We start from the raw sequence: 15,785 nt of genomic DNA on the forward strand, positions 1-15,785 counted from the left end.
AGAGTAATATGCTAATTAGACCGGACATCCTTCCAGACAACCTTCTGGATGAAGCCAGGGAAGCCCGAGTCCTGGGTGCCTGCCAGCAGCCGGAGATAAGCCCAGGTCCTGGGTGCCAGAGGGAAGTCAGTGCCAGCAGCCGGGGGAAGGAAGGCCTACTCTTGCACGAATTTCGTGCATCAGGCCTTTAGTGGGACATATAAATAAAAATCTTCTAGCAATATTGTGAGAGTTGCTTTACTGAAGTTACTGAATACAAAATCTGACAAGGGCATGCCCCTGACTCAATTGCATCCACTCTTCTTGAGTTCCTTTTGACCTTTTGACAATTAAAATTCATTTAGCATATTTGCTGAAGATATGCGCCAATTTTAATCACATTCATTTCTAATCCATGATTCCCCCCCACACACACACAATGATCTATGAATAATTCAGAATAGCTAACATCCTCAAGGAATATCTTTTCCCCCCTCTATGTCATCATTTCATTCATTATATAGTTTTATTGTTGAAAGTATTACATAGGTCCTCCTTCCTGCCCCCCCCCATTAACCTCTTCTAGCCTGCTCCCATCCTCCCCCCGACCCCAGGCCCTCACCACCCCATTGTCTGTGTCTACAGGTAATATCTTTTGAGCATAACCTCACTTTTAAAATTTTATGGAGCTGGAGAGCATTATGCTAAGTGAAATAAGCCAGTCAATGAAGGAAAAATACCACATGATCTCACTCATTCATGGATAATAGAGGCCATTATAAACTTTTGAACAATAATAGATACAGAGGCAGAGCTGCCTCACACAGAATGTCAAACTGCAGTGGGAAGGCCGGGGAGGGTTGGGGGGCAGGAGGGAGGGGGGTAAGAGATCAAGCGAAGGACTTGTATGCATGCATATGAGCATAACCAATGGACATAAGACACTGGGGGGTAGGGGAAGCCAGGGGATTGTCAAGGGCGGGGGGGAAAAAAAGGACACACATGTAATACCCTTTGTAATACTTTAAGCAATAAAAATAAATAAGTAAAGCACTAATTCTGTTCTTGGTAGAAAAAATAAATAAATAAAATAAAATTACAAAAAATAAAAAATAAAATTTGTATCTTGCTTCAATTTGTCCCCATAATTTCATTATATCAGGAAGCTAAATGCAAATGCATTTTAGCTCTTTATTTTGACTGTTTAAAATATACACAAGGTATATTTCAACAAATGGAAAAAAAATCTAATAGGTCTCATTCTTTCCTATCATCTCATTCACATGTCATTCCAGTCTCTTTATTAAAGATATTAAAACACTGTGAGGCTTTGTTGGCTCACTCCCCGCCCCCTCACCTGCCTCACCTCGGGTATTGGTATCCCATCCCCTCCTGCATTTGTCCATGCTACAACATCTTCTCTGTTGTCACATAACTCCACAACCACCCCTACAATAGTGGGGGTTTGGTTCACTTCACTCTTGATGGCCTTGAGAATTCTAGGATCACCATCCTCCCCTTCACTAAAACCCTGTGGTTCTAGTTACACTGGCCTCAGGAAGAAGCGAGGTGATAAAGCTGCTCTTCCATTTACTGCCTTTTCTCTTGATTCCCTGCCCACTGATCCCAAAACACCACTAATATAAGGCTACAGAATGGCTACTAGGCTTTTCTGGAGAATTGTGAGAGACATAAAGTGAATTACAATGTAAGAAAAGACAGAAATGGATGTTAAAGGTCCAAAGGAACAGAAATAAGGGCCCCCTTGGGAAAGCACCACAGTTCCTAGACTTGTTTCTACCACCCTCCTTCAAAGTTTACTTTGCCCCAGAGAGCCCTTCCTTTTTTATTCACAGTGAAATGCTAATCCTGCTTTAGAAATATCCTACTCCCTAACATAGGAGGTAATGTACTAGTCTTAGGCTTTGTGTTCCACCCAGAGCAATTAATCTGAAACTGAACATTTCCCCATATCTGCATTTATATCTACAATAATAACACTCAGGATCTTCAGCAAAATTTTAAGACTCAAAGCAGTACACCCTTTCATGAAACCTTTGCTATTTTAGAGGAAAGCTATGCCTCCTCACTCCTCCTAGGGAAATCTAGCAGAAAATGCACATGTACATACACATGTGCTCACAGAGCATATGCACACACATGGTCACACATATGCATACATATTCACACACATGCATACACACACTACCATAACTTTAAAAAAAAAACTACAAACCTCTCATCAATATCTTTAATGACAGAACCTGCCGAAGCTTTTAAATTTAGCTTTTCCTTACTTTTGACCAGATCAAATTCTTATTGGGCTTTCTCCCTAATTAATCTCTGAAAGAGGAGGAGGAAGAACAGAAAGCTTTTTATTTCTCTATACAGATAAACCCTGAGGCCGAGGGTAGGATTTATGTTTTCATTAATATAATTAATAGATAGATATTAAAAATTACTTTTTCTAAGAAGGGCATCTATATAATTATGTGAGTATAGACATATACTAGTACAAACATTTATTATACACACAGTAAAATGTACTATCTACATAAGTGTATAATTCACTATTTTTACATATATAAACTCTCCTGTGGCCACTATTCAAATCATAATATAGAATGCTAGAGGCCTGGTGCACAAAATTCATGCACTGGGGGGCAGGGAGTCCCTCAGCCCAGCCTGCGCCCTCTCACAGTCTGGGACATCCCTCTTGCAGTCTAGGGCTCTTGCAGTCCAGGACCCCTTGCTCCTTACCGCCCGCCTGCAGCAGAGTCAGGAGAGGCTACCGCCACCGCCACTGCGCTCACCAGCCATGAGCCCAGCTTCTGGCTGAGCAGTGCTCCCCCTGTGGGAGCGCACTGACCACCAGGGGGCAGCTCCTGTGTTGATCATCTGCCCCCTGGTGGTCAGTGTGCATCATAACAACCGGTCGTTCTGCCTTTTGTTCTACTTGCATATTAGGATTTTATTATATAGGATCACTATCACCCAAAAGTTTCTTTTTTTGCTTTCCCTAGTCAGCACCACGAATTTCCCTACTCCCCAAAGTTTTGACTTCTAACACTATGGATTAAATTTGCATCTTCTTGAATTTTACATAAAGGGAATCATACTGTATGTAGTTTTTGTGCCTGGTTTCATTTACTCAGCATAATTTTTTTGAGATTCACTCATGTGGCATTATTAGTAATTCATTCTTTTTTATCACTGTGTAGTATTCCACGGTATGAATATACTGCAAACTGCTCAACCATTTTCCTATTTATAGACATCTTAGTGGTTTCCAATTTGGAGCTATTATAACTGAAACCAATATGAACATTTTTATACATACTTCATTGAATATATGCACTAATTTATATTGCATATATATCTATAAGTAGAATTGTTCCTAGGGTAGTAGGTATGTAAAAACTGCCCAGGTTTCCAATTTGGTTTAATCAATTTGCACTCCCACCAGCGATATATGAAAGTCCCACTTGCTCTATATTCTTGTTAACACGTGATATTGTCAGTCTTTTTATCTTTATTAATTCTACTGTAATTTGTGATAAGTTTTAAGAAACTAAATATTATTGTGATAGTCCTAAAAGTAATTTTTAGCCGAAACCGGTTTGGCTCAGTGGATAGAGCATCGGCCTGCAGACTGAAGGGTCCCAGGTTCGATTCCGGTCAAGGGCATGTACCTGGGTTGCGGGCACATCCCCAGTAGGAGATGTGCAGGAGGCAGCTGATCGATGTTTCTCTCTCATCGATGTTTCTAACTCTCTATCCCTCTCCCTTCCTCTCTGTGAAAAATCAATAAAATATATTTAAAAAAAAAAGTAATTTTTATTGCTATGGATTTAAAACAAACAAAACAATCATTCCTACTGTCTTTCAGATAGTACCATGATATATTCTGAGGGGGGTCACTCAAGAAAGTATATAGTTTTGGCTTAGCTTGGATTAGATAAAATGATTCTGGGTCACAAATTTGAGGTAAATCAAAGTTTACCAGCATCAACTGGTCATGTGACAAAAAAATACAGTCTGAACCAACAAATATTTGAAGCACACTTACAGAAATAACATGTGGTAGGACGAAGAGATTAGAAGATCAAGAGAAATACAATAATAAGATTACTAATGCCTTATAAATTTACCATTGGGCAACCTATTACAACTAGGGTTAGTAGGAGATTGTGTTTTAAATTAATCACAAAAATGGCCATAATTATTTCCCTGCCTACCTCTTTGCAATGAGTCTTTGCAGCTCCTCCTGTTAAGAAGGGGAACTCGTTTTCTCTCTCCTTAAATTTGGGCTAGCCTTGAAACTTTCTTTGGTCAATAAACTCTGGTGCCAATTCCGAGCCTAGGCCACTGGCTCTCTTAGAACCCTGCACATCCACCATGTGAACAAGTTCAAGCTAGACCCATATGGAACAGAGACAAATCATCTAAGGCAGTGGTTCTCAACCTTCTGGCCCTTTAAATACAGTTCCTCATGTTGTGACCCAACCATAAAATTATTTTCGTTGCTACTTCATAACTGTAATGTTGCTACTGTTCTGAATTGTAATGTAAATATCTGATATGCAGGATGGTCTTAGGAGACCCCTGTGAAAGGGTCGTTCGACCGCCAAAGGGGTCGCAACCCACAGGTTGAGAACCGCTGATCTAAGGTGCGACTATTCTAGACCATCCAATAATCACTTGAGACCTGCAGAACTGCTCAGTGAAACCCAGCCCAAATTATTGATATATAAAATAATGAGTTAAATAAATGGTTGTTGTTTTAACCCTCTAAGATTTGAGGTGGCTTATTATGCAGCAAAAACTAACAAATGCAAGAAGTATATCACAAGTACTTGATGGAGAAGGAATTCTTAATTATCATTATGAAAAGCATATATCAATTGCTTCTGAGTCCTGCCAAAGGCTGCTGCTGATAATGGCAGTCAACATTCACTAATGATATGATAAGTAATTACATATGATAGCTCATTAATTCTTACAACAAAGCTATTAGGTATCTAATAGATTACAATTGAGGAAACTGAGGTTTGCTTCACAGAGTTAACTTTAAAGCTAACTTCAAAGCTTAAGCTCTGAACCATTGCATCACTAGCTAAGAGCTAGTGATTTACTCTAATCCAATACAGGCCTTCCTCATTTAATTGCACCTTGCTTTATTGTGCTTTGCTGTATTATACTTCACAGATGTTGCATTTATTTATTTATTTTTTACAAATTGAAGGCAAGATCTTCCACCAGCAAAAAGATTACAACTCCTTCAATAAATGGTGTTGGGAAAATTGGACAGATACATGCAAAAAAAAAAAAAAAAAAAGAAAGAAAGAGAAAAAAGAAACCAGACCACCAACTTACACCATACACAAGAATAAGCTCAAAATGGATAAAAGACTTAAATGTAAGTCGGGAAACCAAAACAATCCTAGAAGAAATCATAGGCAGCAAAATCTCAGACATCTCTTGTAGCAGTATGTTTACGGATTCATCTCCCAGGGCAGTGATGGCGAACCTATGACACGCGTGTCAGAGGTGACACGCGAACTCATTTTTTGGTTGATTTTTCTTTGTTAAATGGCATTTAAATACATAAAATAAATATCAAAAATATAAATCTTTGTTTTACTATGGTTGCAAATATCAAAGAGTTTCTATATGTGACACGGCACCAGAGTTAAGTTCGGGTTTTTCAAAATGATGACACGCCGAGCTCAAAAGGTTCGCCATCACTGTCCTAGGGCAAAGGAAACTAAGGAGAAAATAAACAAATGGGACTACATCAAAATAAAAAGCTTCTGCACAGCAAAAGAAACCATCAACAAAATGAAAAGGGAGCCCACTATATGGGAGAACATATTTGGCAATGACTCATCGAAAAAGGGTTAATATCCAAAATATATAAGGAACTCATACAACTTAACAAAAGGAGACAAACAATCCCAATTACAAACTGGGCAACGGACCTAAATAGACACTTCTCCAAAGTGGACATACAGATGGCCCAGAGACATGAAAAAATGCTCGAAGTCACTAAATTTGCCAAGCAAAAGTTAGCACTTTATAATTTATGTCCATCTTGAGCTGACTGGACAATATAGAAAAGAGTTTTCTCAAACTAATAAACCCAAAGCTCTAATATGCTTATAAAAATTTTTTAATATGTTTTTATTAGTTTCAGAGAGAGAAGGGAGAGGAAGAGACAAAGAGAAACATCAATGATGAGAGAGAATCATTGATCGGCTGCCTCCTGCATACACCCTACTGGGGATCGAGCCCAAAACCCAGGCATGTACCCTAATCAGAAATTAACTGTGACCTCCTGGTTCACAGAACCAAACCGGTCAGGCTAATATAGTTTTTTAAATGACAACAATGCTTTCCATTTCAAATTTTTTATTGTCTCAAATCACCAACAGAAAATTAGAACAAATTCTATTGATTGAATGCACTAAGATATTGTAACAAAAATGGAGGAAATTAAGCATTATTGAGTGCCTATACAATGAGACTTTGTCTCATTAGGTTCTTAAGGCACTTTGAGAGGTATTATACCCATTTCAGATTTAGAAATCAAGGCTCAGAGAAATTAAATACATTGCTCAATTTCACAATGCTGGTAATGCGCGGATCCGACTTAAATTCAGGCCTATCACGCTATACGTCTTCATCAAATCTTCATTAAACAAATGAATTACTAAATGGATATAGATTAAGTTATATAGGATTCTCGCTCATGCAAACCAACAAAATAATGTCAACGTGTTTTCAACTGGAAAACCAGGGGAAAATACCTTCCTATAGAAAGCATTTTAATATCAATAACCTTTCCTCTTCACAGGCAATAATCTTAATAGCAAACTAAGTAATGTATTAGTGAGACTGGAAGATTAATAAACAGAAATCTCACTTAAATTGGGGTTGGGAGGGCCTGTCACTCATTGTCAATCACTCTAAACAGGAAGAGAGACTTTTCCAGCTTCAATAGGAAGATGTTTTTCTACTCTACTACTCCAACAGGCAGAATGAGTATCTTCTCTTTGCCTGCAACTACTTTCAACCAATAAAGACTGTTATAACTCAGCCAATGAAAAGCCACTACACTTCGAACTCTATTTCCTCCAATGGATTCTGATTACAACAGCGTCTGAACTTTCCCGTTCCTCTATAAAAGAATGCTCCTCTCCTTTGTTCTTTGGATGTGTGTATGGTTCCCCATTAGACTACATGGCCTGACTGCGATTCTTTATTGTTCCCAAATAAACCCATTTTGTTGGAGAACCAAATGGCTATTTGTTTAAAGTCAACAGATTGAAATATTGCATTTTTCCCTCTAAACAAATCTAGAAAAATATCTATTTTTAATTATCTCAGTTTTCTTATCTTTCTTCATAAATAGGAATAGTTCTGAATGTGTTCAACCTCTTAGAACCTAGAGATTCAGATTATAAGAAAATGTATAGTAAAGTGTTTACTATGTAAAAATTATGGTTATCTGTATAAAGGGAGACATGATTTATCTACCTACCTGAAAAGAGGAAGTGGGAGGGCATGAAGAAATACTCTAAGGTAAGAATGATAAACAGTCATCTCTGCCTTTAGAGGCCTGCAGATTATGCACATTTATGGAACTGTGACCCCCCTCCCTCTCTTCATCCTTCAACAACCACTTATTAAATATATCTAGGTACCAAGCTCTAAGTTTTGTGTTAGAAACAAAGATAAATAGAATATGTCCCTGTCCTCTAGGGAATAAAAAGTGTAATGGATGGTGAACACACAATACAGTGAACAGATTATGTGTTCACTGAATTGTACACCCGAAACCTGTATAATTTTGTTAACCAGTGTCATCCCAATAAATTCAATAAAAAGGTAGGGGGGAATGTAATGGGGAAGGCAGTAATACAAACAATAATTACAGCTCTAAGTTAAGTGTTAGAGTAGAAATATGGACTAAGTAGGGAAATAAAAAGGAAGCATTTCCTTCACCTGGCAGGTATTGGAAAAAACATCCTGCAGGAAGTGGCATTTGAGGGAAATCTTGACATTTGAGTTTAAGTTTTCTAGGATTAGAAGGCATGGTAAGAAAGAGACAGGCCAAGTTCAAAAGATGATGGCTAGAGGGGTCTAAAGGCAGGAGTTTACTGACCCTTACCCTCAAGATAAAAACTGGAATGCAACGAAGCATTCCACAAATCAAAATCCAGCAAATCTGTCAATTTTTCTCCTAGATCAGTGTTTCTCAAAATTTCTTCTTAAGGCAGAGGATCATGATAAGGATGGGGTTAGGGATGGATTGTAACCTAAAGTAACTTTCAGAGAACACAATATATCTGAAGTGTCATAAATTTTACTAGAGGCCCAGTGCACTATTAAATCGTGAGTGTGTAGAGTCCCCTAGACCTAGCCTGCCATCAGGGCCATGTCCACCACTTTGTGACACCTCTCACACTCTGCAGATGCTGCCGGTGTCCTGTGACGCTCCAGGGACACTGCCGGCGCCCCATGATGCTCCAACACTGCCGGGCGCCCCAGGGGAGTGGGGAGTGGGGTGGGGGGAGGGCGGAACCCCAGACTCTGCCACCACAGGCCTCTCGAGCTCATTTGTGCCTGGCTGGTCCTCATTCCTCTCTCCCCAGTGCGCCCCCGCCCCTCCCCCCCACGGCAGGAGCACCTCTGCTCACCACCTGGGGACCCAAGCTGTGCTTCCCGCCCCCGCCCACCCAGCGCCCATCCCCTGTGCCCTCTTCGCCATACAGCCCCGCCCACCTTGCTGTGATCTGAGCCTGTGGGCCACGGGACCAAGAGGTGCTCCATGCACCTCCTGGTGACTGGTCTTTGGTCGTTACAGCATCACGGCATTATGGTCACAGGCCTTTTATTATATAGACTAGAGGTCCACGGCATGAAGATTCGTGCAAGAATGGGCCTTCCTTCCCCTGGCTGCCGGCATCACCTTTGCTCTGGCCTGGAGCCACCTTTCTGCCTTCGTTCTAGCCCTGAGCCGCCTTTCCTCCTTTCCACACTGCCCAGAGGCCTGGAGCGGCCGGGTCTGTGCGGAATGCCTGCATCGTCACCATGAGTCCCGCTCCACCCCGGGCGCTCGGCACCTGTGTATGCAAATTAACCCACCATCTTTGTTGGGTTGATTTGCATACTCACTTCTGATTGGCTGGTGGGCATCGCAAAGGTAAAGTCAATTTGCATCTTTCTCTTTTAGTAATGTAGCTACTTAAGCTGGGCTCAGTAAACTATGTCCACAGGACAAATTCTGTACTCTGCCACCTACATTTGTGAATAAAATTTTATCAGAACACAGGCACATTCATTCATTTACATATGGAATAGAGCTACTTTTGTACTTCAATTGCAAAATGAGTAGTTATAACAGAGATTGTCTGCCCATAAAACTTAACATATTTACCATTTGAGCCTTTAAGTAAGTTTAGAACTATATATCAACATGAATAAATCTCAGAAAATAGTATTGAGTTTAAAAAATGTTTCAATGTTATAAAGAATCATGTTAAATAAAGCTTTAAAAGACCCCAATTTACTATTGTTTAGAGATATATGTACAGTATTAAAAGTAAAAAGACAGATATACCAATAATAAAACCCAACTAAGGACAATGTTTATCTCTTTGGAAAAAGAAGAGAAAGAGGAGTGTACACAAAGTGGGGTTTTAACTATTTGAAATGTTTTGTTTCTAAAGCTAGGTGGTAAATAAAAAAGTGTTCATTATATTATTCTCTATATATTTTTTGTATGACTGATGTATTTCATAATTTAAAAACTTTTTGGTCATACAAAAAATTACATAGAAAAATTTAGATGGAGGAGTTGTGGGGCAGATTCTATTTCTCAAAAATGGTTACAATATCTTCCATCCCATATGCTCTTCTTACAATCTGGCTGACACCCCTACCATTGAGAGGTGGGGGTCTCTGGTCCTCCCCCTGAAACTGAGTGTGTTTTGATCAAAAGAATATGGTAGAAGTAACACTATGTGGCTTTCAAACTAGGCCATAAATAGTAATACAGCTTATGCTTTGTTCACTGGAAGTCTCATCTTTGAAGTCTTCAACCACTGTGTAAGCAGCCTTACTGCTCTGAGGCAGGCAGGCTGTGAGGAAGCCCAAACTAGCCTACAGAGAGAGACCATGTAGAGCAACGGTTCTCAAACTGTGGGTCGCGACTCCTTTGGGGGTCAAACGACCCTTTCATAGGGGTCGCCTAAGACCATCGGAAAACACATATATAATTACATATTGTTTTTGTGATTAATCACTATGCTTTAATTATGTTCAATTTGTAACAATGAAAATACATTCTGCATATCAGATATTTACATTATCATTCATATCAGTAGCAAAATTACAGTTATGAAGTAGCAATGAAAATAATTTTATGGTTGGGGGTCACCACAACATGAGGAACTGTATTAAAGGGTTGTGGCATTAGGAAGGTTGAGAACCAGTGATGTAGAGAATCTATCCCTGAGACTTTCAGGGGAGAGATGCCTAGCTAGTTCTCAACTGCCCTGGTCCCGATTCTTCCAGTTTTAGTTGTATCTGACTGCAATGGATTGACAGATTCTGAGCTAAACCCAGGCTTTCCAACTGAATTATTTCAGAATTCCTGTCCCACTGTGAGCAATAGGAAAGTGATGGTTGTTATTTTAAACCTCTAAAATTTGTTTTACAGAGCAAGTTGTAACTGGAAGTTGAACCCTAAATTGACCCCATCATCAGAAGTTGAACCTTAACTGCCTTCTGGGAAATATGAACTGAATTGATCCAAAGATCCTCAGAAAGGTTCAGTAATAGGAAGGACCAATCTCAGAAGGCAGAAGAAGGCATGTGATTGAAAACAGGATTAAATTGTAAGTCTTTAATGAGAATCCCAAGTTCCCAATCTTATCTGAGCCATCAAATATTCCAAAGAACCAGGGGCACTCACAAGGAGGATTATTCTCAGAACCAGGTGAAGGAGGAAGCCTCCAAATAAACAAAAGAGGGACAACTGAAGGGTAAAAAACACTGGCTAGAGAGGAAGGACACTGAGGATTTAAGCTCTTACACTGTCACTCATTGATTGCATGCCTTTGTCCAATCATTTTCTCATTTAAAGAGGTCAGACCAGAATGATCTCTAAAGTAGATGTCCTCAGTAAAAATCAGTGATTCTATTAAAGAGGGCACACTTTAAAATATGACTAGGTTAAGTAAGGAGCCACAATATGAAGTGCTTTTTAATCTATGGAAATTCTAATTTGCTTCTTATAACATGTAGTTCTTTTAAAAATAGCATTAGAGATTATAACAGAAAACTTCCAGTTAAGGTACTTTAATGTTTCTCCTTCCCTCTCCCAAGGGACCAGTTCAAAGGGTATGGGCTAAAAAGTTATAGGAAACGAATGGAATATGCATGAACCTAAGACTATAAAGCTGTTACACCTAGATCCAAAGCAACAAGAGGAGAGAGAGGTTTCCAGAACATGAAAGAGTGAGTCATGTAGAGCAGGACACTTTAAGAGGAGTGAGTAGTGCTTTCCCAAAAAGGCAACAGACAACTGGAGGTAACCTTTCAGGGAGAAAGCCAGGGAAATAAATATACTGACCTCATTCTCTTCTCATCCTGCGTTTCCTGTCTGTGCTTCCTCCCACTAGCCAAACTCAGAAGCCTGAAAGCACTGACCCCATTGATGTACTTCTTGTCCTTGGACCCCAGGACAGAGAGCAGGTTGAGAGTGGCCCTGGAGGAGCAAAAAGAAGACAATCAGCATAGAGGAGCCACTGAAAAGGTAGTAACCATAGCTTCAGAGAGCATATTCAAATTCACTATTTCGATATGTATACTAGTAAAAGTTCTTTGGGAACTTGAGCTAAGAAAAGGAGATATTCTGAACTGTGATAAGATTCTAGAATAATTAGTCCTACAGTCAATCTTTCACTCTTCTGTTTTGCCTATTTAGACTTGAACACACATTGGATCATAACTGGTGGCATAAACTTTAGTATTTGCTCTGCACCCATATAAATAATTTATTTTTTATTTTACTGTTCACATCTAAGTTGGTTCAGCTATACATCGAGTAAGAAGGCATGCTATGTTTAAACTGTCTGCTATTATGGTTTTTGACAGAGAACTTCTATCTTGTTTTTACAACTGGGAAGCTTTGAACTAAGCAGACAACGACACTATCATAGGGCAGGAGAGAAAGCCTTCATTACAATATGTACTGTGTGGAGAAACAGCAGGCTGTATTTTGCTACATATAGAATCATTTATTATTTATATCTTAAGTAACTTACTATACATATTGTTTCCAGATGTAATTAATTTGATCTGCACAGGACAAATAATGTCTTTTCTGACTCTCATACCTCTAAGCCAGTGGTTCTCAACCTGTGGGTCGTGACCCCTTTGGGGGTCGAACGACCCTTTCACAGGGGTGGCCTAAGACCATCGGAAAACACATATATAATTACATATTGTTTTTGTGATTAATCACTATGCTTTAATTATGGTCAATTGGTAACAATGAAATTGGGGGTCACCACAACATGAGGAACTGTATTAAAGGGTCGCAGCATTAGGAAGGTTGAGAACCACTGCTCTAAGCTCCTGCCTACCAATCCTTTGAGATCTATCTTGATTAGAATAACAGAGATCCTATACAGTCCCGGTAGATACCCAATTTTGACAGTAGTCCCCCGTCTCCCCACCCAAAGGCTTTCTCATGAATAAGTCCCACCCCATTGGGAAGGAGAAATCACCACTGGAAGTGAGTACAGGAGATCTTGACTAGTTCTTCTTTCAGAACTTTTCTACTTCCTTTCAAAACTTTGGATTTATATTTCCATCTGTTGTAAGATAGCTCCATTTCAGATGCAACACAGCTCAAACAGAAATCACTGCATTTTCCCCAACTTGCTTTCTCTTCTAGTTAAGAGTATCACCATTTACCCAAGCCATTAAGTCTCCCAAATTAGAAACTCGGGGATTATTCTCGGCATCCTGTTTTCCTCATCCCTCTTCTCCACACCTTCTGCAAGTCTGATAGGCTTGATTTCCTACAATTCCCTGAAACCTATCCTTTCTTTTACCTACTGCCACAGATTTCACCAAAACTGACACCACTGCTTCTTCTCTAAGCTTTCTGACAACAACCTCCCTGCTTTTCATCCCTTAGTTTTCCCCTAAGGCATCCTTCCACATTCCTCTGCTGTCTTTCCAAATGCATATTTAACCACATCAGTGGACTCCTTAAAAACCTTAGTTTCTCCCTGGGGCTCACAAAATAGACTGCTTTGAATGCTAATTTTCACACTCTGCCCTTTTCTATTTAGTCAACCTTTCTTGGATACGAAACGTCTTCCCACCTGTAAAAATGCATACCTTCTGTCTTTGCTTAAGCACCCTTTCCTCTTTGAATATGCTTTAGATTCTAAATCCTTTCCATAATAATAGCATGAAAATAATTTGTGTACTACCAGGGACAGGCACTAAGCTGAACACTTGACGTTCGTTATACGTTATAAGCACCCTTTTACGTTGAGAACATTGAAGCAAATAATTTGTCCAAGATCATGCTTTAAACAGCAAAACTGGAATTACAATCCAGGTCCATCTCAATCCAGGAACTGAACCTGTAAATGCTCCCCTTCTCAGTTCCAGTTGTGCCCTTATCCTTTAAAACTCCCAGATCATTCTTGTCCCCTTTCTCTCACTTCTAATTTCTGCTTTAACCTGAACAAATATTGGATCATAAATGGTGGCATACACTTTAGTATTTGCTCTGCACCCATATAAATAATTTTTTTATTTTACTGTTCACATCAAAGCGTGCTGTTTAGTACCAAATTATTCTTTAATATCTTCATTTTTCTAAAGCTTACAATTGTAAATTCATTGTGAACAGGGAATGAAATTCATAATATGCCTCCACAAGGGCATAGCATATCTTTTAATAGCAAATAACTATCTCCTATTGGGGCAGGTGATAAGTGTGCTTTATATATCTCCATTATCTATTTACACATGTAATGAATACTCAATATTTACTTAAATCAGGAGCAGACAAGATGAATTATATTTAGAGGATATAGATGAAGGTAAACTTTTCGGCAAGGACAGAGACTCTCTCTCTCTCTCTATATATATAGTCTATTAAAAGGAAATATATATATATATATTCCTTTTTTCCCTGCCCCTCCTGTGTCAGGCTTTTTTTTTTTTTTTTTAAACTACTACTGGACTTCTCTGTATTTGTAGTTAATAGGTTATTACAAAAATGTTGCTCTACCTTTATGGTAATAATTAGCACCGGTCTCAACATTCAAGCCACATAAAGTCCCAGTTATATTTTTTTCTACTTTCATATGCTCTCTTCCTTCTGAAGACATTTTCACTTTTAAAAAGGCCTGCTGTTAGGTAACGCGGCACTGGGCCTATTTCTGAAGAGAATGTATTCCTAGTAAGTTCTTGGAGCTCTTTGTTCCGAGGTGTGTCGTTCCGCAGCCTTTGTTTTCCATGGCCCTGCAGCCCGTAGGCCAGAAGCGCACTAAACGGAAGGTGCACGCACAAAGCCGTCCGGTTCGGAGGAGGGGCCCTCCGGGTGGTGGCCTCCGCACCCCTGTCGCGAGAGGTCCGGGGTGAGCCCCGCGGGCCAGGCAGGGCGGCCCCAGCAGGACCGAGGCCTGTGGGCCTGGGGGCCGCCGCCTCGGCCCAGCGGCGGGAAACCGCCGGAAGTGGCTTCCGAGCTGAGGTAGCTTTTGGGCCTGGCGGCGGCAAACGACTTGGCGAAACAGCGGGGTCCCCAGAACGGCCAACCCCGCCAGGCCGCGTGGCGGGCGGCGCCCCAGTGAGCGCCACTGAACGGGCTCATTTCCCTACGTGCTTCCTCAGAAATGCAGGCCGCGGCCGCCCGCTGGTTATACAAGTGCACGCCAGGTTCTTATGTTTGGTGTTTTTTTTTAAACCACAGAACCGTACCCGCTACAACTGAGGAGTCGCTCGCCCCCAGTGTCCCGAAACAAGGACCAAAACTGCAACCATCGTGGACGGCCTCGTAACCGCTCAAAATCCGAAGGCTAGAGGGCGTGCCCAGAAGCCAGGTGCCAGCGAAGGAGCAAGTTAACGGCTCTGGGCAACCCCGCCCCTCCGCCCCCGCCCTTGTAGTTCCCTCGCCACTTCCCCGGGCGCTTCCTCTTTAAGGCGGAGCCCGGTGTGGATCTCGCGAGATCCGGGTTGGCGCCGTGACCTCCATGTGGGAGCTAAAGCTCTATAAGTAAACACTCCGCGCGGCGCAGACGAGGTTCCTTCCTATTTGTGAGGCGGCGGCTCTAGCAGCGGCACCTCGGTCTGGTTCCGGTTTCATTTCGTTTTGATCTCCGCTGGGTGGGTACGCGATCTAGGATCGCGGCCGCCTATCGGGCCCGGCGTCTGGTCGGTGTTCCTCGCTCGTGCGCGCGCTCGCCCGCGGGGAGCCGGAGCCACCGGGAAGCGGAGCAAGCTAGGCGGGGCGCGGCGCCCTAAGCGCAGGGGGAGACAAAAGCGGAGCCAGCCCCCTTTCCCGGCGCCAAGATGTGGATCCAGGTCCGCACCATCGACGGCTCCCAGACGCGCACCATCGAGGACGTGTCTCGCAAAGCCACAATTTGAGGAGCTGCGCGAGCGGGTTTGGGCGCTGTTCGACGTGCGGCCCGAGTGCCAGCGCTCTTCTACCGGGGCAAGCAGGTGAGGCTCGCCCACCGCAGCCCTCGAAAGCCCGCGGCGAGGGC

At 41.4% G+C, this 15,785-nt stretch overlaps 1 protein-coding gene across 1 annotated transcript in view; it reads left to right on the forward strand.

Moving 5' to 3' along the window:
• The first annotated feature begins 15,337 nt into the window (after window positions 1–15,337).
• The window catches only part of UHRF2 (ubiquitin like with PHD and ring finger domains 2), a 58,440-nt gene continuing 57,992 nt past the window's right edge, over window positions 15,338–15,785 (forward strand). Inside the window, 3 exon segments of the mRNA XM_006104019.3 lie at window positions 15,338–15,663; window positions 15,665–15,719; window positions 15,722–15,741. Of these exon segments, the coding sequence (XP_006104081.1) occupies window positions 15,589–15,663; window positions 15,665–15,719; window positions 15,722–15,741 (150 nt within the window). The 5' untranslated portion in view covers window positions 15,338–15,588.

The sequence above is a fragment of the Myotis lucifugus genome, unplaced genomic scaffold, assembly GCF_000147115.1.
Source record: "Myotis lucifugus unplaced genomic scaffold, Myoluc2.0 scaffold_533, whole genome shotgun sequence".
NCBI lineage: Eukaryota > Metazoa > Chordata > Mammalia > Chiroptera > Vespertilionidae > Myotis > Myotis lucifugus.